The sequence below is a fragment of the Eutrigla gurnardus genome, assembly GCF_963514095.1.
Source record: "Eutrigla gurnardus genome assembly, chromosome: 11".
In the NCBI taxonomy this organism is placed as follows: domain Eukaryota; kingdom Metazoa; phylum Chordata; class Actinopteri; order Perciformes; family Triglidae; genus Eutrigla; species Eutrigla gurnardus.
The window spans coordinates 21,142,160-21,164,867 of record NC_139925.1 but is presented as its reverse complement, the minus strand read 5'-3'; the positions used below and the strand labels follow the sequence as shown (position 1 = coordinate 21,164,867).

Sequence of the window (22,708 nt, the reverse complement as noted above, 5' to 3'; positions counted from 1 at the left end):
ATACTTACGAAGGTATATACCTAAACGACGCAGCAGGCCATCTACAGTTGCTGCAGAAAATTCGTCACATACTCTGTTTGAAGGGAGCACATCACACATCATTTCGATCTGTATAAACTCCCGAGAATTCATTTTAAGATCAATTCCTTTAAAATCAATGAAAACCTTGATTACTAGTGCGAGGCTAGGCTAACATTGTAGCTGGGTGTAAGGCTAGGCTAACATTGTAGCTGGGTGTAAGGCTAGGCTAACATTGTAGCTGGATGCTAAGCTCGGCTAACATTGTAGCTGGGTGTAAGGCTAGGCTAACATTGTAGCTGGGTGCTAGGCTAGGCTAACATTGTAGCTGGTGTTGTCATGTACGCTAAGCTCAGCTAACATTGTAGCTGGGTGCTAGGCTAGGCTAACATTGTAGCTGGGTGTAAGGCTAGGCCAACATTGTAACTGGGTGTAAGGCTAGGCCAACATTGTAGGTGGGTGCTAGGCTAGGCTAACATTGTAGGAGCATCAACACTTAAAATAAGGTCATTTAAAAAACAACAAATCAAACCGGTATCTAATAGCAACCACAGAGCATGTCACCTGGAACAGGTTTAAAAGCACAGAATTTGTGATGTCATAGATCAAAGACCATGGAATCTTTGCTCTTTGATGTCTTGAAGACATCAAGATCAAAGCCAGTGGAAGTCTATAAGTAGAATTGCCCAATGTTCTTCTTTATACAACTTACAGTCAGAAGTCTATTTACTTCAGAGACAAAGTTGTGGTGATGGCAAGTGCACAGAGCAACTACCAGAACAAGGACACCTTGTTTCAACGCGACACAGAGATGGAAGATATTGAACGTGACCCCCCAGTGAGCCTTCCATCTGCATTGTTGAAAAAAGCTCAGAGTGATCTGCAGAAGCAGATCTCCATCAACAAGGACCAGCATGCTGAGATGCAGAATATGAAGGCAGAGAACGAGGTCCTTCTACGTGAAAGGGAGGCCAGCAGTCTGCAGCTCAGTGCTGAACGGCAGCCCCTTGCAGTTGCTAAAACCAATGTGGAGTTGGAACTGGAGAGCTTCCTGACCATTGAGAGGGCTCAAACCCAGAAGTTACAACAAGAGTTGAGCAAGGTGGAGGCAGCTCTCCAACAGCAGGTTGAGGAGACTAAGAAGGCCCTGGAGAAACCCCAGGCTTCCCTTCAAAGTCCACACACAACCAGCACCGACGAGGACACGAAGCTGGTCACAGACTCCTGTCAGGGAATCACCAGCGACCCGGAGGATAACATCAAAAATCTCAAGGATGCTCTGCAGAAAGCGGAGCAGGAGCTGAACTCCGAACGTGTCCTGCGGCAGCAGGAGACATCGTTCCTCACAGGTGAGCTGGAAAAGGCCGGCCAATACTATGATTTCCACATCAGCGTCATTGCTTCTCTGCAAAAACAAGAGTTTGAGGTGAGGCAGACACTGGAGAGATGCCAGGCAGAGACCAGCTGGTTGGCAGAGGCCCTGAAAGAGGCACAAAGTCAATCAAAAAGCCCCAGTGGAGAGGACATGGCGTCTGTCAGAGACTTCGGTATGGACAAAATCAATGAACAGGCAGAGGCAATTAGTAAGCTCATGGCTGATCTGCAGAAAGCGGAGCAGGAGCTGAACTCCGAACGTGTCCTGCGGCAGCAGGAGACATCGTTCCTCACAGGTGAGCTGGGAAAGGCCGGCCAGTACTATCATTTCCACGTCAGCGTCATTGCTTCTCTGCAAAAACAAGAGTTTGAGGTGAGGCAGACACTGGAGAGATGCCAGGCAGAGACCAGCTGGTTGGCAGAGGCCCTGAAAGAGGCACAAAGTCAATCAAAAAGCCCCAGTGGAGAGGACATGGCGTCTGTCAGAGACTTATGTATGGACAAAATCAATGAACAGGCAGAGGCAATTAGTAAGCTCATGGCTGATCTGCAGAACACAGAGCAGGAGCTGAAGACCGAACGTCTCCAGTGGTTGGAGGAGAGATCCTCCCTCACAGCCCAGATTGATGTCCAGGCAGCAGAGGCCAGCAAGATCGCAGAGGCCCTGAAAAAGTCAGAAGAGCTGCAGCTGCAGTGTCAGGAGGAGAAGTCAACCCTTCAGAAAAACTTTGAAGAACAGTTGGCGAGTGACCGCCTGGTATGGTGGCAGGAGAGAGCCTCCCTGGTGAAGAAGAACCTGAAAGACGAGGCTTCCTATCAGGCTCAGCTCCACAAGCAGGAGCAGAGGAAGAAACCTATTGTGGCTGCTATAGCAAAGGCCGAGCAGCAGCACAAGAGTGATCAGGAGGAGAAGTCATCCCTCACTGCAATGCTGAAACAAGCACAGGACAAGCACCACGCCCAGCTGAAGATCGTAGCCTCTCTTCAAACACAACAGGAGGAGGCTACAAAGATCCATCAAGCCCAGCTGGAGCAGCAGAAAGTGGAGACCAGCAGGATTGCAGCAGCCCTGAAAAAGTCAGAAGAGCTGCTGGAGGCTGAGCGTCTCCACTCTGAGGTGGAGAAAGAAGAGAAAAAGAAATCTCAGCAGGACCTGGAGACTGAACGCCTCCAGATGGTGGAGGAGAAGTCATCCCTCAATGCAACGCTGAAAGAAGTCCGGGTCAAGTACCTCGACCAGCTGAAGTTTGTAGCCTCTCTTCGAACACAACAGGAGGAGGCTACAAAGATCCTTCAAGCCCAGCTGGAGCAGCAGAAAGTGGAGACGAGCAGGATAGCAGCAGATCTGAAAGAGTCCAAAGATCTGCTTGAAACTCAGAGTGTCCGCTTTCAGGAGAACCATGTGGCCCAGCTGAAGATGCAGGACGAAGATCACAACAACTTCGTGGCTGCTCTTCAGAAAAACTTTGAAGAACAGTTGGCGAGTGACTACATGGCATGGTGGCAGGAGAGAGCCTCCCTGGAGAAGCAGAACCTGGAAGACAAATATTCCTATCAGGCTCAGCTCAAGAGTGATCAGGAGGAGAAGTCATCTCTCCTTCTGGCCACTGAGAGCCTCAGACAGGCTCTCCAAGAAAAAGAAGAGGAGTTGAAGACCACAGAAAGCTCCTTGAGGTCCCAGCTGGACGAGGCTCAGAGCCAGATCCAGAAGAAGAAGAAGCCATGGTTTAAAAAGCTCTTCACGGGACATAGACACTGATGAAAGCACACACACACACACACACACACACACACACACACACACACACACACAAAATTTGGCCCAAAATTTGGAAAATAATGTATGCTGTATTATATTCCTATTATTTTAGTAATTATAATACATATATATATTATTATTTAAAAAAAAGGGCGGCACAGTGAATTGTACTGTGTCGTGTGGGTTTCCTCCGGGAGCACCGGTTTCCCCCCACTACTTATTATTTAAAAAAAAGGGCAGCACAGTGAATTGTACTGTGTCGTGTGGGTTTCCTCCGGGAGCTCCGGTTTCCCCCCACTACTCAAACAAACCAATTTGGCCCTAAATTTATATGATATATTCCCCCCTTGTCCATGTGGGTTTTCCTCCGGGGTGCTCCGGTTTCCCACAAAAAAAAAACCCTCTCCGGGAACCATCACCTTACCGCGGTGGAGAGGTTTGTGTGTCCCTATGACCCTGAGGGCTGTGTTGTCTGGAGCTTTGTGCTCCTGCTAGGGTTTCCCATGGCAAATTTGTCTCAGGCGAGGGGCCAGACTAAGAATGGTTCAAAAGCCCCCATGTATAAACGAGGAAGAAGAGGAGTGACCCAGCCCGGAGGAACCCCGGTCACCCAGTCCCCGGTCATGCTCTTCTTGGGTGATATTATAAGCAGTGTTAATTGTGATTAGCATGATTGCGTCAGCATGGGACACCCAGAATACCCAACGACGTCAGGAGGGGAAATCACTTGTTCAAACCATAACATGTCAATGTTGTGTGGAAGCTGATGCCATGCCAGCATTTGATATGTCATTAAGTAGATGCAGTTTCCTGCATTCTGGTGCATTCTAACATGTTTTTAGAACACGTCTCTTGCCTATCTAACGTCTCTTGTTCCTAGAATGAAAATAAGAATTAAATAGGCCAATCATTGTTCTACTGACATTTTTATATGAGAATTAAATAGGCCAATCATTGTTATATCAAAACTATTACTGTTGATGAGGGTAAAAGTTACTTTTTCTACTTGAATTACAACAGCTTTAAAAATAAAACACATTCAGGATGTAATGAAAATAATAAAGAAATCTGAATAAAACAATAATAACAACAAAAGGTTTATTTTCCTTATCTGATTATTCCATGAGAAAGAAATGTGGTTGCATCTTTTAATTCTATCCAGAGAAAGTGGCTGGCTCCTCTCATATCACATATTTGAAAATATTAAAAATCTAAAAGTACAGAAATTTATTCCATGACTCATTCAGAGGATCTATTTATGCTTGCATGCAATTGCAATTTCTGTTAAATGAATTTCTCCCTGTCGTGGATTATTCCTTACGTATTATATTCTTTCCCTTTGATAATAATGAGTCCTAACAATGTCAACTGAGCTTCTATTTCGAGCAAATGTCCTCAATTGACAGAAAACATCCTGGTTATTAACTACAATACATGTTGAGGACCAGTCACACTTTTATTTATCAAAACAGGGATCCCCGTTACCATGGACTCAGCAGTACGCTGAAGCAATCTGATTCACAGCTGAAACCAGCAGAATGGACAGATGCGCTGATGTTTGCCAGTAAAAATGGGGGTCCGATGTAATGTGGGACTTGTCCGACGCCCATGAATCCCAGTATTATGGAGATATTTTAAGACTCCTGAAGGGTCTGTGGAAACCACGCCTCCTAAAGCACAACAGCAGCAACAGATTTACAGACAAGAGCGGAATGGAACAAAACAGATACTGAAAACGACAAAAAGTGTAAGTGCGAGCTGAGGAGGTTTCTTGTTTGAGAAGCACCGGACTGGAGACAAGTTAAAGGTTGGTTTTCGCAGCAGTGTGGCTGCTGGTCCTCAGGACTGCACCAGGGAGAACACGCCGTGGGGTTTCAGTTTGTCAACGCCGTTCAGCTCTTTGAGCTCGACGACCACCAGGCAGCCCAGAATGTCAGCCTGCTGCTTCGTCATCAGCTCACAGGCTGCATACAACGTCCCTGCAACACACACACACACACACACACAGTTTATTTCTATAGCACATTAACTCAAAGTGCGTTCCAGAAGAGGTGAATTGGGTTTTGATCAGCCTCACTCCATGTTTACACAATTAAAAGACATATATGGTGTAGAAAATGCAGTTGTAATACAATAAAAATACAAGTAAAAATGAAATAAGAAGTTGGGAGAAATTACATAAAACCAAAAGAAAGCCTGAGAATATTATATATATATACTGCATGTACGCGCTATAACTCTACACCAGAATGATAATTCAGACAGTGGCGTTATTGTCAAATATACTTTTACTTTCTTGCAGTGACCTATGAGTTCATTTTTTTTTTATCAAAACATCATAAGAGACTCGGAGACAGTTTTGTAATTTATTTTTAAAATTCAAATCCGATTCATTCAATCAATCAATCAAACAGTCATTTCTGACTAATTTTGTCAGCCTCATTTCTAAAGGCCTTGTCTGTATATATTGAACTCAGATTCTAAGAACAAGTGCAGGTTGGTCTCAGCTTTTGAGGTCCGCTTCAAAAAACCCACCATCTCGGCCTTCTGCTCTAACATGGTAAAAATGAAAAGTCAAAGTGCAGTGCATTTATCACAACATAAATGACACAATTGCCAATACATCACAGTGTTGATGTGCGTCGGTTAAATACGTCCCGGGTGTCTTGCGGCAGTAGAGAACAGTTCCACCTCTAAAAAGGAAGGCAGTTCCGGGCAAGAAAAAGTCTCAAAAATGCAGAGTACCAGGGCATGGGGCCAGGATTCAGTGTAGGGTGGCGCCGGCCACCCCTGGCCACCACCCAGATTGACTGCAAGCAACCTGCGACCACAACCCACGGTATGCTTTGTCATATGAACTTACTGCCTCATCTTTGCAGGTCTTCAGAAAGCTCAGTCCCAGACCTAAAATGACCAGGAACTCGTTTGTAGACACATGACTGTAGTTGCCGACTTTCAACTACACCATAGACATAGATAGCTATAAGCATAGCCTTTATTGAATGTTAGCCATAAAATGCATGCCTGGAAACTATAGTTTAGGCATTACATTAATTCAATTGGTTCAGCATTTAATTCTTTCAACTCATTCCAATTTTATTTTTCATTAGAGTTGAAGATTTGAGCCTGTAAAACCGAAAGCCGACCTCATTCCTGCTACACTGAACACAGTATGCTGCTGACCTGTTTTTATTTCCTGACTGGAACAAAGCAGACATAGTTTTATAAACCAGGCTGCTTAAAGTCATACTTCAACCGAGAAATAGTGACGGTGACAGGGAGTAGATGCACAAGACAGTTAGCAGTTACAATAAAAGCATGCAATGTTAAAATCAGGCAATATAAAGTAGGCTTAATCCAACAGTGTCAAATATAAAAGCACACTTGAAATGGTCCTTTCTGCCCTGTGACACACGCTCTGTGGTAACATGGTCTCAGGCAGTGTTTTAGTATTTGGTTCAATGGATTCATAGGACCGCTGTAGATGGTTAAGGTTGTCCTGATTTAACTCCAAACTGTTGGACTCTACAGCGATGCAACTTTTCGTGATCTTCAGAAAAACAGCATAGTTACAATGCGTTTTGTATCGATCCAAGAGTGGCTTCACATGCTTTAATTAGTTTTAATAATACTTTCAACCCATTAAGGAACAATCGCTTTAGTTTTCAAATAATCTGCTTTTTTATGACAGACGCTGGCGGTGACGTTGCCGCCTGGAATTATGGGTATCCGCTTATAACGCTACGTAAAACGACTGTATTAAAATTGCACATGAAAAATCCATAAAAAAGGCACTTTCAACAGTTGTATGGCGATTGTTGAGGTGGGCTGAAAGCTTTGTCACATTTATGAGAGCCACATCAGCTTTGTACCATCGTTTAGTAGTATTGTCTGCTGGAAACAAGAGCAATCACATAGTTTGGTCGTTTTGTTACTATTTAAATGTCGCTCATGGAATCGAATCCTCATCAAAACTGCGAAGGGGCCCAAGGAAATTAACAATCAAAACAATTCATAGAAACAAAATTTAGGCATTTTTGTTCAAAATCAAAATGCATTCCTGTTCCTCTAGATTTACAGTCAATATATGAGAAATATGCAGCCGTTTAGCTGCAACAAAGTTAAAACTCAACATGATGAACAATCAATTCAAATCATTTCGAAAAGTAAAAACGGCAAATCCTCACATTTGCAAGCAGTAATTTGCATGGAATATCACTTTAAAATGATTATTCTCTCAACACACTAATCACTCCAGCTGCTTTTCACTAGTGTGAAGACTTACCTGCACAATGAGGTGCTGATTAAACTCCTTGTTTCATTCAAAGCATTGAAAGACCTTCTCCTCTTCCTCATCTACATCCATTTTCCCAGTGTGATTTTGCACCCATTCTGTATTTTGCTTCACTTGAAATGATTGCTTGTGTTAAAACCTTTTTCACATTTAATACAAAAAGGTTTTTCCCCCAGTATGCAACTTCACTTGAGCAAGACGAGTTGAGCGAATGTTTTGTCACAAGAAGCACAACTTTGAATTTGTTTTTCGTGTCACAATAACGACAAAGAAATGTACTGGTCCGGATATTTTCCAGTTGAAGAATGAACTTGACACTACTTTCTGGCAAACTCACAGTTTCAAAACAATTTTTAAAAATGTATTTCATATTATTTCTACAATAATTCTGCAATGAGCTAATATCAGCGGAGGTATGAATCTGATTGATTTATCACTCTCGCTCTACTGGATAGATAATAAGTGCATATCCAAAGTCTCTGGAAGAGGGAGGAGAGGATGTGCTTGTTTTCTAACCAGTTAATTCATCTTTATTGTGGAAAAACAGGAGACACAAATTGTCTCAAAACATCTCTGGAGTGGATCTTTAAATAAGAACCCGTCCCACTCGAGCCCGAGGGCTGCACGCTGGTGGAGTGATTAGCACTGACAGCTCACAGCAGAATCCGGGTTCCTGGCTTTACTCCAAGTCTACATTAGAGTTTTTCTCCAAACTCTTCACCTGTTTCCTGTATTGGTTCTATCATGATTTCTCTGACAGTGACTCGCTGCCGTGCTGCTGCCGAAACGTTTCCCGCAGACACTGCAGCAGTAGGGTTTCTCTCCTGTGTGGATTCTCTTATGAACACACAGGTAGGCGCTCTGGGCGAAAGATTTGCCGCAGAACGGACACTTGTAAGGTTTCTCTCCGGTGTGGGTTCGCAGGTGTACCACAAGGTAGTCTCTGCGCAGGAACGCCTTGCCGCATTGGTTGCACTTGAAGGGCTTCTCTCCAGCGTGGCTCTCGCCCACGTGTCTTATGAGGTCAATATCCTTTATGAAGCAGGCACAGCAAATGTGACAGACCTTGACTTCAGTGTGAGATCGTAAATGATCTGATAAACTTTCTTTGGTCTCAAATGTGTTTCCGCAGAAGTTGCAAACACTCTGGCTGGCCGGCTCCTGTGAGCTGAGGTACTCTGGAGAAACAGCAGCCGCCAAACAGGAGGCTTCATGACTGTTAGGTGCTGGAATCAAGTCTTGCTTCCACTCTTCTTCCTCTTCTTCTTCTTTATTTGTACACGCAGCATATGAGCAATCTGACTGAGAGGCCTGACAGTAGGCAGTTCGATCTGTTTCACTATAAAGTTGTTTCACACAGCTGGAGGGAGTGGCCTCTGGCGTTGCCGCGAACTCCATTTCTTCCTCTTTAATCTGCTGGAATAATTCCTCTTGGCAATGCTGCGGCTCCATGTTGGGATTCCACTCCTGCTGAGGGGGGAACAACTCTTCTGACACATCAGGGTCATCTGTTAAAGATGGAAAAACACTTTACCAAAGCAAATCTTGTGACTTTCTAAAGCTAATATGTGTAGATTCTCCACTCATTCTCATTGATGTCACTCATTCTTCCGTTCTTTCTGGGGAAAAATCATAATTTTTCAATTTTTATTGGTTTATGAAAAATAAAATCTTCTTACAACAATCACAGGGTGCAAAACCCAAAAGGGAAACATCTGAAATACAAAAAAACACATCATTCACTTTTTAACTTGTGCTGACAGGGTGCAGATTTTCAACTTCTTCTTTTGCATATTTTCATTTTCCTATGCAACTGTCTACCTATATTGCCAGATGCCACTCACTATCCACTGTTTACTTCTATTCAATGTAACAAAACAAAATATAAAAACCAGTATATGTTATGTAGTTTTCAATTAATCTGGGAGGTAATGCAAAAAGTGGAAGACAAAAAAACACAGAATAAATATATAACTATATTAAGGGAGTACTCAAGTAAAGTACCTCAAACTTGAACTTCAGTGAAGTACTTGAGTAAATGTACTTGGTTATTTTCCGGTATATACAGGACAGGTGCACACAAGTGCCTCTAGTCTACAATACAGCGGTTGCGGTTGAAAAGTAAAAAAATTCGGTCCGGTCTTTTCGTAACCACTTTTCTTCGACCTCGGGGGAAACGTCATGTATGGCAAGCCATTTTAACATTTAATAGCTAGACTGAATATGTATTGCAGATATCTGTAATTCAATTCTTCCTAGTCATAAAGAACATTTCAGATATCCACAATGGCATTCTTCCTAGGACAAATGACGTCACTTTTGCCATTCATGTGTATTGGGCTTTCAGTTTCAGATATCCACAATTACATTCTGGATATCTAGAATGAACATTCTGGATATCTGCAATTGAATTCTTACTAGGAGAAACTCCCATTTCAGATATCTTCAATCCAATTGTTACTAGTCATAATTTTCATTTCAGATATCCAAAATGAAAAACTATTCCAGATATCCAGAATGTAATTTTGAATATCCAAAAATACATTGTGACTAGTAGAAATGTCGTTATGGATATCCACAATTCATATTATGACTAGTAGAAATGTAATTTCAGATATCTACAATTAGAATTGTGACTAGGAACAATACAATTGCAGATATCCACAAAATGTATTGTTGATATCTGTTGACAGGTAGACAGGACGCCATTAAAAAAAATAATTAATTATGACTAGTAACAATTGTATTGAAGATATCTGAAATGGGAGTTTCTCCTAGTAAGAATTCAATTGCAGATATCCAGAATGTTCATTCTAGATATCCAGAATGTAATTGTGGATATCTGAAATTGAAAGCCCAATACACATGAATGGCAAAAGTGACGTCATTTGTCCTAGGGAGAATGCCATTGTGGATATCTGAAATGACAATTGTGGATAGGAAGAATGTCATTGTGGATATCTGAAATGTTCTTTTTGACTAGGAAGAATTTAATTAGAGATATCTGCAATACATATCCAGTTTAGCTATTAAATGATAAAACGGCCACTTATACTTTTTAAGGATTTTTAGATATCTTACATTTAGTTTTGACTAGTACAATCAAAGTTGTAGATATCTTAAAATATAATTTTTACTAGTAAGAATGTATTGTGGATATCTTTAATTACCATTTCTCCTAGTCAAATTTACATTTTGACTAGGAGAAATGCTATTATGGATATCTAAAATATAATTACAGATAGCAGTGTGGTTCGATTAAATGTTAAAACGGCTTGCCATACGTCATGAGGTCAAGGAAAGGAGAAGAACTCATCAGGATTTAGGGAAAGTTACCTCCATCTGTTTACCTGTTCATTTATTATAGGCCTATATTGCTTTTTTAATTGAGACTCGTTATAGAACTAACTACAATTTAAATGAAAATGTCCCACCATGGTACAAATAACGGATTATCTTATTTTACATATGGACAGTACATGATAAATTAACTTATCAACTGTTTGAGTTATGGGGAAGGGGTTGTATCTATTTCACTCCTTTTTGGAGATGTGATATTATTTCATGTTAATTATGAATGTTCTTCATAATCAATCATTCATTTTTTTGCTGAATTTACATTTAATTCTAATTGTTATTTCATTTAGTTTGTTTTTTAAATTGCAGCTCCTTTCCTTTGCATTTAGAGAAATCTTACAGCGCTTATCGTGGGTGTCACTTATTTACTTCCGGTTCATTTCCTTCCGTTAGAAACCTTCCTAAGCCAAAAATACTATTCGACCCCAACCAGAGTGGAAACCACAGACCTGCAGCAGCGATCCTCTCGGGTCTCGCCTCGTCCAGCTCTCTGCGCAGCTGCAGGATCTCCCTCCTTGACCGGAAAACCTCATCACGGTACTCTGCGATCGTTTTCTCCACCAGACCCCAAATCTCACCCGCAGCCACCGCGAGCCGCTCGGTGATAACGACCCGCAGCGTTTCTGTCATGCTGGAGGACGCGAGAGGCACAGTGATAAGCTAACGGCTTTGTGGCGATCATGTAAACAATGGCGCTGTCACTGCGGAAGTCAGATCCCACGAAGAAGACACTGTGTTGCGTTCATGGCCCCTCGGAAGAAGAGAAAGGAGCTTGAGTGCGAACATTGTACGCGTATTCTATCCACACATTTGGAAACATTCAGATTCAGCACACCATTTTTATTTTGTTTTATCATTGTTGGCGTATCACTGTGTTTGAATGACGTTGAGATCACGAAAAACACCTGCAATCCCTGTTCTAACTGTGGTTTTTACCGTTACAATTTAGAAAAACCAAAAGCAAGAATGACATAGCACATGTATAAATACCACGTTAGGATGCTCAATGCTCCGGACGACACCAACAAGACGTAAATATGAACGACTGCCACTTTAAGGCTTGTTACCCAAGTCCTTCCGTGTTTACAAAAAGCCCGTGATGTCGTCGTGTATCCACGCGAGAGTTCCCCCAGAAACAGTCGGCGCGCGGTGTCCTCCCTGTCGGCTGTGTTGTTGCGTCATGACGTAGCTTTTGTCATCGTTCGTCCGCCTCCCTGTTCTTACTGTCGGTAAAGCAGCGATGCCAACACATAGCGCTTTAGTTGGAGTCACTGTTGTAAAGTTCAAGTACCAGGCGGACTCACTCATTCCCCAGAAATGTAGCTTAGATGTCCACGATGTCTCAAATAGGAAAAGCAGATCCGTCAGTGACGACCATACAGGTCAGAGAGCTGCGGAGGAGGGAGATGTCTGTACTCTCACTGCCACGGAGCCTTACATGTTATTTAACTGATTGTATGGTGGTGAAAGGACCTGCCCAGTTTATCTGTGTTTAGGTGCTGGTGAGGCTGAACGAGTTAATCTCTCCTCTCACTTTTCAACAACATTTCGCCTCACTGTTCATGTTGGCGTTTTGAGGATTCAGGTGTTTCTGACAAGTTGCAAATCGATGCCTGCTACGACGAAGTGCGTTCACACACTGCTACTAAACTGCTGACTAAATGCTCCTAGGAAACAACAGCACTGCCTCCCATAAGTGTGAGAAAACTATGTGGTTTGGTGCTTGCAATGCATAGGGACTGTAACGGAGGCAGAATGGATTTTTGCATCAGATTCTCACTTCTAACCACTAGATGGTGGTGTAGTGTTTCTAATTCTTTTTTTTCAAGCAAGCACTCCTCATACTGGTATGATTGTATGCATCAAAGGGTTCAATTATGCATTTATGAAGTGCTTTCGAGGAGATTAAAAATATTGCAATATATTTTGTGTGTCGAGATACATCAAACAATATTGCAATATTATTTATAGGCCATATCGCCTAGCCGTTATTGGACCATGATTTGTGTCAAACTGCATGCTGACATTGTTAACTGAAGGGTTCATCTGTGGATTCACATCTGTGGCTCCTCCCACTGCAGATTCACACCAAGCCAAATTATCTGATGCTGTAAAGTTTGAAGTGTTTTAGCTGCTAGTGTGCGTTCACATGAGCATTTTAGTCTTCAATGTGGCACGACGACGAGTGGAAGAGCAACAGTTGAATTTGTGTCAATATCCAAATAAATTAATATAAAGCTATTTTTTTTGCATTTACTTTGTTGTCCCTATTGTGCCAAAAATAAACCCTGACCCCAAAAACGAGGTACGTACCAAACCGTGAATATTTTGTCCTGTTACACCTCGAGCAGAACCAGGAAATGTTGCTTCAAGAAACCCCACACTGTGCCTCACATTACGTTTTGAGGTTGAGCTGGAATAAATGTATTGGGGTCAATGGATCAGAACAGGATATCATTCACAAATCATTATGCAAATCCTTCCCTGGGTCCTTCTGTTCTGACAGTGCTTTTGATTAATCCTGCCAGTAATTTAGATATGTACAACAGAATTTAGGACTATACGTTACATTATACATCGTTATTTAAATTAGAAATAGTCCCCGTTTAAAATGCTTGAAGTTACAGACCAAACACGGTGACCAACACAATGCCTTAGTGATGCATTTGTTCAGTATATTCCCTGATCAAAGCATACAGATCTTAATTTAACAGCTATGTAGCTGTCGGTTGTATTCGTAGCCTGGCTGAATATTTAGGCAGACACTCAACACAAGACCTTTTCCAAGATGAGAAGTTTATTGGTTTGCAAAGTAGCTGTTTTTACAAAAGTATGAAGAAGAAGAAAAAAAAACACATGGAAAGGTCTAACACAACTGTAGAGTGTCCTGTCTTCATCTAAACACCGGTACAAAATCAGGGTCATCTCAGGATATTTGGGGCATTTGCATCATATCAAATACAAAAGCTCCTGTTTAGTTTTTTTAAACATGATGCTTGGTAACTTCCAGAAGATCCAAAACACCCTGGTGATCCTCAGACTTGGCACATTACAAGTCAAAATGATGGTTAAAAGAAAATAATCTTGGACCCAATAGAGGCTAAGTCCCGCCCCTTGGTGTTCCCATGGGATACATATTTTTTTTTAAATATGTATGGTAGTCATCAACAAGAAAATGTATTTATTTCTGATCGCCTATGAATTGTGTCATGAATAACACATGTTTATACATTTCAAAGATAATTTTACACGTTCAGAAGTTGCATTTCGTCGTATAACTGAAGTATAAGACTGTGAACGTGATTGTATGTCATTTGAAAGAAGAAGCTCCCAAATGTTGCGCAAGTGGCATCTTTCTGAGGCTACAATGTCTGTTTGGTACCAGGATGGTCCCATGGGGGGCGCCGGTGGGGGGGCCTGCCTCTCTATAGTCCTTTTTCATTTTGTCATACAGGAAAGTACAATATGCAATATTTGACCTCAGTTACTTTAATCATTATAAAAAAAACATACAGCTTTTCAAGATGCCTTCATATAAACAGCAAAAATGAACAGGTTACCAATACATTAGGTATGACGTTACCACACACAACCCTGCTGAAAAACCAGAAACCACACAATACATCAGCAGCGGATCAGCCTACTTCTACTCAGAGGACACTTCAGAAATGGTGTAGCCATTCTCACAACATTTTAGCACTTTTTTAGAAAGAAATTGTGTATTGCATCTACTGGGGGTAAAAAAAAAAGCTTGATTTAGATACTTTAGTGTCTGGGGTGTCCAGAGAATTTGATTTGCTAAGTACTAAACTGAAATCTTCATAAATACTAGGCTATAAAAGGTAAACAGGTCAAAGGAGAGTCTGCCCTTGAAACACGCCTGATGCAGCGGATTGGAAGAAAACATAAGAGCATGCTTGACTGGAACGAAAACTGGCAATTAAACACCAACCGTAGATGTATACGTAATACCAGGTACTAGCTTACATGCACAACAAAAACGCTTGTAACTCAGCTTCCTCGTGTAACAGCGAAGCCTGCGAGGCCTCATTCATAAATATGTACATCTAAAGTCCAAAAGCAGGGTAACATACAGACGTGGGTCAAATAAACTGCTTTACAACAGACGCCCTCCTCTCTTTATCTGAGGATAGGAAGGGTGGTCTACTTTATATACGAAACCTGCATTTTTATCATCAGATTACAATCAGGAAGAGAATTACATTCATTTGTATTTTTAAAGGGTTGAGGAATTATTAAGATCATAGTTTAGAGGCAAGAATCATTTCCCAGGATCTTCAAAAGACCTATCAGGAGATCAGGGACTGGGACTATTTAACACCATATTTCAGGAGGGAACACAATATATGTTGAGGCTGTGTTGAGAGAAACACTCACACACATACAATAAACGCACTCCCTGGTTAGAGCCCTTTAATTCAGGAAGCCTTGAATTATTAATCTCCTTCCACCATAATTTACTGAGGGCTGCAAATGACGATTCTTTTTTAAAATTTTATTTACACTGTCAATTGATCCGTCAAATATTTTCTCAATTATCGATCAGTTTTTTTTTCTAGAAAAAGTCAGAAAATGCTGAAAAATGTCCATCTGCGTTCCCTAAAACCAAAGATGACGTACTCAAAGGTCTCGTTCTGTCCACAACTCAAGATATTCAGGAACTGTCAGGAGTAAAGAAGCTGGAATCAAAGTATTTCTTTTTTTTTTTTTACTCAAACGGATTCATCGATTATCGAAATAGTTGGCGGTTAATTCATTAGTTGACTAACTAATCGATTCATTGTTGCAGCTCTTACTTCAATACACCCATGAAACGTACTGCTGAGTGATAAACTTCACATGGTGTATTAACATTATTAAAAAAGGAGACTGTGGCCTTACAAATGAATAGTCACCGGTCAATACAAAGAACACAAAAACAGTATCCAAAAAGACCCACAGCCGGTCAACACAATTACACATTATTATACGCGTTTGTTCTGTTGTAACATTGCAGTTAACGAGGCCGCTCCTCTCGCTGCCCTCTCATACCAAACTGTACTCACTTCCTGTTTGTGTCCGAAAATAAACGAGGCGCTGAGGAAGACCCAGCGTGACCAACCAGGAGAAAACAAGCGCTGCTCCAGAGCAGCCAGTCCTCGAGCAGCGAGCTTATTGCTACATGAAAGGAGCCAGTAAATCCTCAGTGCATGTATGCATGGAAAGCCACACAGTTGCAGCCCAATAACGAGGTGTTCAACACAGGAGGTTTCCTCAAGGTTTGCTCAGAAGGTGCACGTCATACCCAGTGTGCCCTGCAGCGAAGTCAGTGCACAGATGTCATGGCTATCTCCAAATTCACAGCAGCAAGAAGGTTGTTTGGATCAAAACTCAAGTGTAAAAATGTCTAAATCTTAAGCTGTGCAGCCTTGTGGATCTGTCTACGACTCTCTGCGAGGATACGAACCATGACACAGCATTATGAGCGTGCCATACATTTTTAGTTTCGCCAACCTTTCCGATGAGTCATCCTTTTAAAAGTTGTAAATAATGACTTTATTTGTGTTAATAAACATTTAACTAATGTTTTTTGGATCACATATTTATAATCCATGAATATGAACCAAATTCCTACCTAGTCCTACTGTTTGTGTGGAAGCTAATACCGTTATAAACAGAGCACTTAAGACATAATATGTGTAATACAGTGTGTTTGCAGATAATCTCTGCTATTACTGTGAAGTCACTACAACGTCCTTTCTGCCTCAGTGAAGGAAAAGTGTAAGTGTGCCTGTTTGACGAGTAAAAACCACCTGCTGGCTGCAGGAAAACAAGGATGCATCTGCGTTATAACGTCTGTCTGTCTCCCTGTGGACAAAACGCTGAAGTGGAATGGTTCAGGAAACACTTTAAAAAGCCATGAAACACAAGAGACGTACCGCAGGGCTGAAAACGGACTAGAAACAGCACCAGTCATACCACCAAAAAACTGTGAGCGCAAGTGTGCAACACTACTGTATATCTTCTATGCTACTATAGAAACATGAACACTATACATTCAAAATACCAGGGGGATCTGATCCTGGTTGTGTCTGACTTTAGTTTAACACCCGCACACTCTCATGCAGTTTCTCTGAAATCTGTCTGAAGATGTTTCATGAGAACGGGTTGCGTATTGGCTTAGCGTACAATTTAGATGAGGTTTACGTCACAGCGGAGAGACAATTTCCAAACTAATTTAAAAGCCATTTCTCCTGAGGCGTAAAGCTACTTCCTGTCCGGCACACAGGGGTTTGTATCTGCAGGACGGCTCACACCACCAACACACGCAGCGTACAGGACATGATGCTTCCTGTGACATCTCGTCATGATATAATCCTCATTTTGGGGGAATTGGGTCGGTGAGACTGCAGCGTGTTACCGTGACAACTGGGATAAGCCCAGGGGAGGGGTGGGGGAATGCCGTATGGAGTTGGGAGATACATCAGCAGAGAGAAAAAGAATACAGCTGGAGTGAAATCTACTGTTTATGAATCCTGTTTGTGGGAATCAGTCAAGGCTCAGATTGAGCATCTTAACACTGATTATTAGTCACAAGCTATGAACAGTGTCTCGTTTTAGCTAAAGTACACACACTGTCCAGTGTAGCCAAAATGTTTTGGAGATAGAGATTTTCACCTATAACTTAGTTCATATTAGCTGCCAGATATTTGGCCACTTCTGTGACATCGGAGTTATTATTTTTCCCCTTCCTGAAAACACTCCACACCTGCCTCTATCTCAGCATCCCTTAATATTAAATATGAATGTGCTATTAATAAGCCGTGAGATCCCTGATCTGACAAAACTGGGGCTTCAAAGAGAAAACCACCGTCAAAACACCGTCACATCAGAAACGAGTGGAAAGAAGTGAATGAAAAATGTAGCAGAAGAAATCTTAACCTGTCACCGCCGGAGCCCTTTTCCGTTTGTTTCACTGCTGCAGTGTTGCATGATGGGTTATGGATGATAACCTAACAGGCGCACGTGTGTGTGTGTGTGGTCAACTGTGGTCAAGTCCTTGCTTCACACACACACACAGGACTTGCAGAGTGGGAGGAGTGGGGTGTTAACCCAGCTTGGTGATGTGTAGATCTCCTTGTATCTGTACCGTGTCGATGGAGGAGAAACATTTCACTTTGTGATAAAAGTCAAAGAGCTGGTGTCCGTCCACGAATATCCGGAACCTCTGGTGCTCACAGTGGATCTCGATCTGCAGGGAGGAGAAGGACAAAAAGACGGAGATTAAGCTTTTACATTTTATATTCAGTCCATGAAGAAACAATGACATTAGCACTGGAGCATCACACTGCAATGAAGGCAGATTAATAGCTAGACACTTTGGGAAATTGGCTTGTTCACCGTCTTAAGAGTGAGATGAGGAGTCCTTACAGTAAGTATGAAGATACAACCTGGAGACGGTTAGCTTAGCACAAAGACCGGCACATTTAAAGCTCTATTTGTACAAAAACAAAAAGTGTAAAAATGACAGCTGTTTCCTGTTTCCTGTTTCTGGGCTCTGCTAATAAGGTCCAGCCTCATATTTTAGACAGACAGGAGAGTTGTATTGATCTTCTCATCTAACTCTCTGCAAGAAAATAAAATGTCAGTGTTGACCTCTCCTGACTTTAACGCGCAGACTTTTAGTGCAGATTTAGATTTTAAATACAGAAAACAACTACTGAACACAACATTTTGTGGACTTGATGAGATGGGTGTTATTTAGTAATCCTGCTTAAAGAGTCTAAAGTATGAATCACAATCCTGACGCGTGCTTAATAATCGCTGTTTATATTTTAACTTGCACAAAAACACGTTAAAAGATCAATCAAGTCCACGTCCTTTTTGCTCACAATCACTGGCCTGCAGCTGCACACTGTGTGAACCTGAAAAAACCAGACACAAAAATGCCAGCGAGTAAACACCAAAGACAACGACACACAGCACATCATGTGTCTGAATCCATGAGGCGGTTCGTTGGAAGCCATCTGCATGACAGCCTTAATCTCCAGCCTTCAGCGTTTGACGGAGTCATGACTGTGCTGACCTGCTCAGTCACGCTGCGACCACAAACAATGGCACTATCAGAGAGCTGATGTTACATAACCAGACGCAGGGATCGGCTCTAAAAATAGGCCAAAGTTGGCCACTGCCACATCTTTGATATTCAGGCCCGAGCCTTGGTCTTGGTAGAAATAACGGTACATAACGGCCTGTTTAAGGCTGTTTGTCACGTTGGATTGTTACATGACCAGATATTTATAGGCGAACACCATATGTGTTACTCATTCACATTTTCATAGTTATTAGAGCGGACAGGACCTCAGGTCTTATGAGAATTACTCATCATGCATGTGTGCTGCTGCTGCTCGGCCTCATCCGACACAGACAGCTGATGCTGACCCTAAAGCAGTTAACAGACTTGATGCAGCCGGTATTTGCATCTAAACGATGGAGCATGGAAAGCATGTTTGTCTCTGATTTCTCTTACAGTGGATTGCTTGGAGACGAGAAACGACAAGGAAACAACCAACAAGCTACGTAGGGAAATTAAATCAAAAAAGGTCCAAAGATAAATGCTGTGGCACAAAGGTGGGAGCATTCTTGCTCAGACAATTCATTACCAAAACTGCTGACTTTTTCTGTCATTCAACTACTCCACTAAATGTTCCTCTAATTATAGCTCCTTATCTTTTCAAGCTGATCTCAAGCGCTTGATGGATTGTGTCACAGCAGCTGAGGACTAACAATCGGAGGATCAACTTCAGATCGCCAGGTGTGAAACGGAGTCTTTGTTCTCCAACACAATTACTTCCGTCTCTTTTTGCATGCACACACTCGTGCAACACTATGAATGACTCGCAGGAAAGATTTGGCCGTTCCAAACGGAACAATTATGGCTCACCCTGCATTGTTTCCGTTCTACATTCCCACACAGACTATTTTGCACAGTTTTTGTCTTTGTCAGATTTTTTGTTTTTTTGCAGAGTCAGTCCTGAAACAGCTACCAAAACACACGGCCTCCTGATGTGGACATCTTCTGAACATGTTATTTTCAAGCATGCCTCAGCCTTGAGCATTTGAGGTTAGACATCCTATTCTAACTGATGGTAAATCTGGTTTAGATAATATGGTTTCACTGGGGGTTTAGTGACATCTGAGTGGAAATGAGACCCAGGGTGTAAAAGAAACTGTAAAGCACACGTTTTCAACAAGAACCTGCTTTGCAACCAGGGCGCCACAGAACCATCTGGCACGTGAATGTAAATAAAGGTCTTTACCCTAAAAGGCTGATCGGGGATGAAGGGGAAGTAGGCGGTGGACGGCTCATCTGCGGTCCACTTCCCAGAGATGCGGGCGCTGCGCAGGAACTGGCGATCGGTGAAGCGGGCGGTGAGCTTCAGGGCCACGTCATGCAGAGTCTCCTCCTTGTCGGAGTCGCGGCCGCAGGTCAGGCTCACGTCAAAGCTGAGGGAGGACGGGAAACAGGGGGGTCAGACGGGCAGCATATGAATCCGAGAGCTAATCCGGGATAAGTCAAATGCATAATTCTGCCGCTGCTGTGTAAAAGCAGACCCATTGTGTGTTAATTATGCATAATCCCTGTGGCTCGCTTCCCCCCTCCCCCGTAGCTGTGCTGTTTACACACAAGCATCTTTGTGTGAGTGTTTGAGTCAAGTCAGTTTATTTAACCTATACAGCACATGAGTTGAGCCCCAAGTGCTTTCCCTGAAGCTGAAGATGGGTTTTGATCTTCCACCACTACATGTATACACAATTAAAGACATAAAAGGCAGTGAAACCTAATTAATACAATAAATGAAATTAAAGAATGAAATAAGATGTTGGGTGTAAAAGTAGATCAAAAGCCAGGAAGAGGCTGTTTGAAGTAGCCGGGATGCAACAGAGCGCTGTGGAGCTGCTGTCAGGACGTTCACATGAACTTTGCCATGAAAACTCTGAACACGATGAGGTCATGGGGAGGTTTCTTCCAAGTCTGACACAAGTTTCCATGTTGGGCGAGGACACACCCAAACAACTCTGCTCCACCAGCTCTCTTTTTTTTGTTGTTTCCATTTTCATCCCCCTTTTTTTCCTCCCTGCTGGTTTGGGGAACGCCCTGTCTCTGCATACTTAAGAAGCCACTGTTCTCTCCTCTGCCCACGCAAAGCGCCCTGGACGGGCTGACTGGCTCCAGAGCAGAAACAAGCCTCTATCAGTGAGATCAGATGATCTGTTTTAAACGTGATGACACCAGTAGATAAGGACCATGCGTGTGCATTGTTCGGTGTCTCCTACCTGTCTGGCTCCAGCTCCACAATGCCCATCACTATAATCTTCTTCCCTGGCCGCATGCCGCCCCGGATGCGCCCGTTGAACGGCACCGTCTATGCAAAGCAATTTGAATGTATTAAGCAGGAGAAAGAGCATCAAACAATACAACTTAAGAGCCCCCCCACCCGGACATCATGCATACCAGCAGGCGGGATAAATCCTCCTTGTCAGGTGAGATGAGGCCGGGGTTCCCCAGCGACTCGTTCAGATGCTCGTCTTTCATCTGCAGCAGCGACAAAACGCACAGGAGGCACACTGTCATTCACGGCTCCACCAGGTGGGATGGACACAGGTAACGCGCGCTGCAGCAGGCCTGCCCGTCAAACACACAGTGTGGCCTTGCATGCGTCTGTCCCCGACAATGACGGGAGCTGTCACGTTACCGGAGATCCCACCGCGGGCCCGTTATCCCCGCAGAAATTAGCCTCATAAAAACAAGCACATTTTTGCACATTTTGCGCTGCGATGCATTTCGCCCCCCCCCCCCCCCGCAACATATTGGCTTTCCTCCGCCGGCAGCAGCGGATGAAAGAGGAGTCTCCGTGCGCCGTGAATGCACTGCGCACAGGACGCCGCTCCGCATTTACGATAAGCGCCGGATAATCGACATTACTTGCATCAAATCCGCGCACCGTAAGGCTTGGGAAATACACAGCGAACACACATGCTAACACCCGGCTCCCATACAGCTCCACAGATACTCACTATCCCGTCCTTTGCCGCTGCCTGCACCGCCATCTTGAGCAGAATAGCATAGGATGCTTGTTGTCGGAGCGGAGGCAGCGGAAGAGTCCTGCCTGCCGGGAGTGTGGCGTGTGAGCGTCGTGGCACTGACTCAGGAGGATGTTCCTGTTCCTGGGTCTCTGCGCGTCTGACCGGGGGCCTCACACAGCCTCCCAGCGGGACATCCCTCCTCCTCTCTCTCTCTCTCTCTCTCTCTCCCTGGAATGGGTGGATATATGCGCTGACGTATGCTTTATAATAATTACAGACTAAAAGCTTAATCCCCGTCTGTTGGAGAAGGCTAATCACACAGATTTCCCTCAGCCCTTCACCCAATCAGGCAACGCGCTCTGTGGACGTTTTTATTTCGACATGGGAACAAAACAACAACAGACCAATCCCGTTTATAATTAGATTGAATGAGTGCTGCACGCGCGTGACCTGCATTCAGGTTAAATGTGACTCGGTTGTGTCTCGTGCACTCGTAGGCTACACTACACGTGGCTATAAATAGCTCGGGGCTTTAATTGATTTTCGTTGAATGAAATGGAAATTCACGCTGTCTCCGTGACTTCAGCCCAAACTCCCATTCCTCCCTGTCTGTCCATTCCTGTGCATGCAAACGTCTCTCTACTGCTCCGTTCTTCCCCCCTGTGGACAATTAAAGGCATTACAAGATTAAGCAAAATGTCAAAAGGCCATTTCCATAGATGGTTGATGCATCGGCCAATTAAAAGCTGTTTATATCAGCCATTTAGTACCTTCAAGCATTACACATGAGATTGTTGTTGTTTATTATTGTATATTAT

At 43.0% G+C, this 22,708-nt stretch overlaps 3 protein-coding genes across 6 annotated transcripts in view; 1 reads left to right on the top strand and 2 right to left on the bottom strand.

Moving 5' to 3' along the window:
• Nucleotides 1-22,708, top strand: part of spred2b (sprouty related EVH1 domain containing 2b) — a 415,094-nt gene that overhangs the window by 242,078 nt on the left and 150,308 nt on the right. The window lies entirely within an intron of this gene.
• LOC311021419 (uncharacterized protein) lies at nt 7,950-12,837 on the bottom strand. Of its 3 annotated transcripts, XM_084021979.1 has the most exons (4): nt 11,793-12,837; nt 11,252-11,553; nt 9,125-9,160; nt 7,950-8,953 (listed from the first exon to the last, which is right to left on the bottom strand). In XM_084021979.1, the coding sequence occupies exons 2-4, from the start codon at nt 11,430-11,432 to the stop codon at nt 8,163-8,165; spliced, it is 1,008 nt and encodes a 335-aa protein (XP_083878105.1). In that variant the 5' UTR covers nt 11,433-11,553; nt 11,793-12,837; the 3' UTR covers nt 7,950-8,162. The 3 variants fall into 3 exon arrangements, with proteins under 3 accessions (XP_083878105.1, XP_083878106.1, XP_083878107.1); XM_084021980.1 differs by having other exon boundaries at nt 11,252-12,837; XM_084021981.1 differs by lacking the exon at nt 9,125-9,160 and having other exon boundaries at nt 11,793-12,834.
• On the bottom strand, nt 15,316-22,108 carry lgalslb (lectin, galactoside-binding-like b). Of its 2 annotated transcripts, none has more exons than XM_084021120.1 (5): nt 21,878-22,108; nt 21,319-21,392; nt 21,141-21,229; nt 20,123-20,309; nt 15,316-18,054 (listed from the first exon to the last, which is right to left on the bottom strand). In XM_084021120.1, exons 1-5 carry the CDS (start codon nt 21,912-21,914, stop codon nt 17,911-17,913), a joined length of 531 nt encoding a protein of 176 aa, XP_083877246.1. In that variant the 5' UTR covers nt 21,915-22,108; the 3' UTR covers nt 15,316-17,910. The 2 variants fall into 2 exon arrangements, with proteins under 2 accessions (XP_083877246.1, XP_083877245.1); XM_084021119.1 differs by having other exon boundaries at nt 21,319-21,399; nt 21,882-22,107.

Coding starts and splice junctions, on each gene's coding strand:
- LOC311021419 (XM_084021980.1), bottom strand. CDS start 11,432: ATGACAGAAACGCTGCGGGTCGTTATCACCGAGCGGCTCGCGGTGGCT. Junction 9,161..11,251: donor CGAGAGGATCGCTGCTGCAG/GTCTGTGGTTTC, acceptor TTTGTATTTCAG/ATGTTTCCCTTTTGGGTTTT. Junction 8,954..9,124: donor TTTTGCACCCTGTGATTGTT/GTAAGAAGATTT, acceptor CATCTTTAACAG/ATGACCCTGATGTGTCAGAA.
- lgalslb (XM_084021119.1), bottom strand. CDS start 21,914: ATGGCGGTGCAGGCAGCGGCAAAGGACGGGATA. Junction 21,230..21,318: donor AGGATTTATCCCGCCTGCTG/GTATGCATGATG, acceptor TGCTTTGCATAG/ACGGTGCCGTTCAACGGGCG. Junction 18,055..20,122: donor TCCCCGATCAGCCTTTTAGG/GTAAAGACCTTT, acceptor TCCTCCCTGCAG/ATCGAGATCCACTGTGAGCA.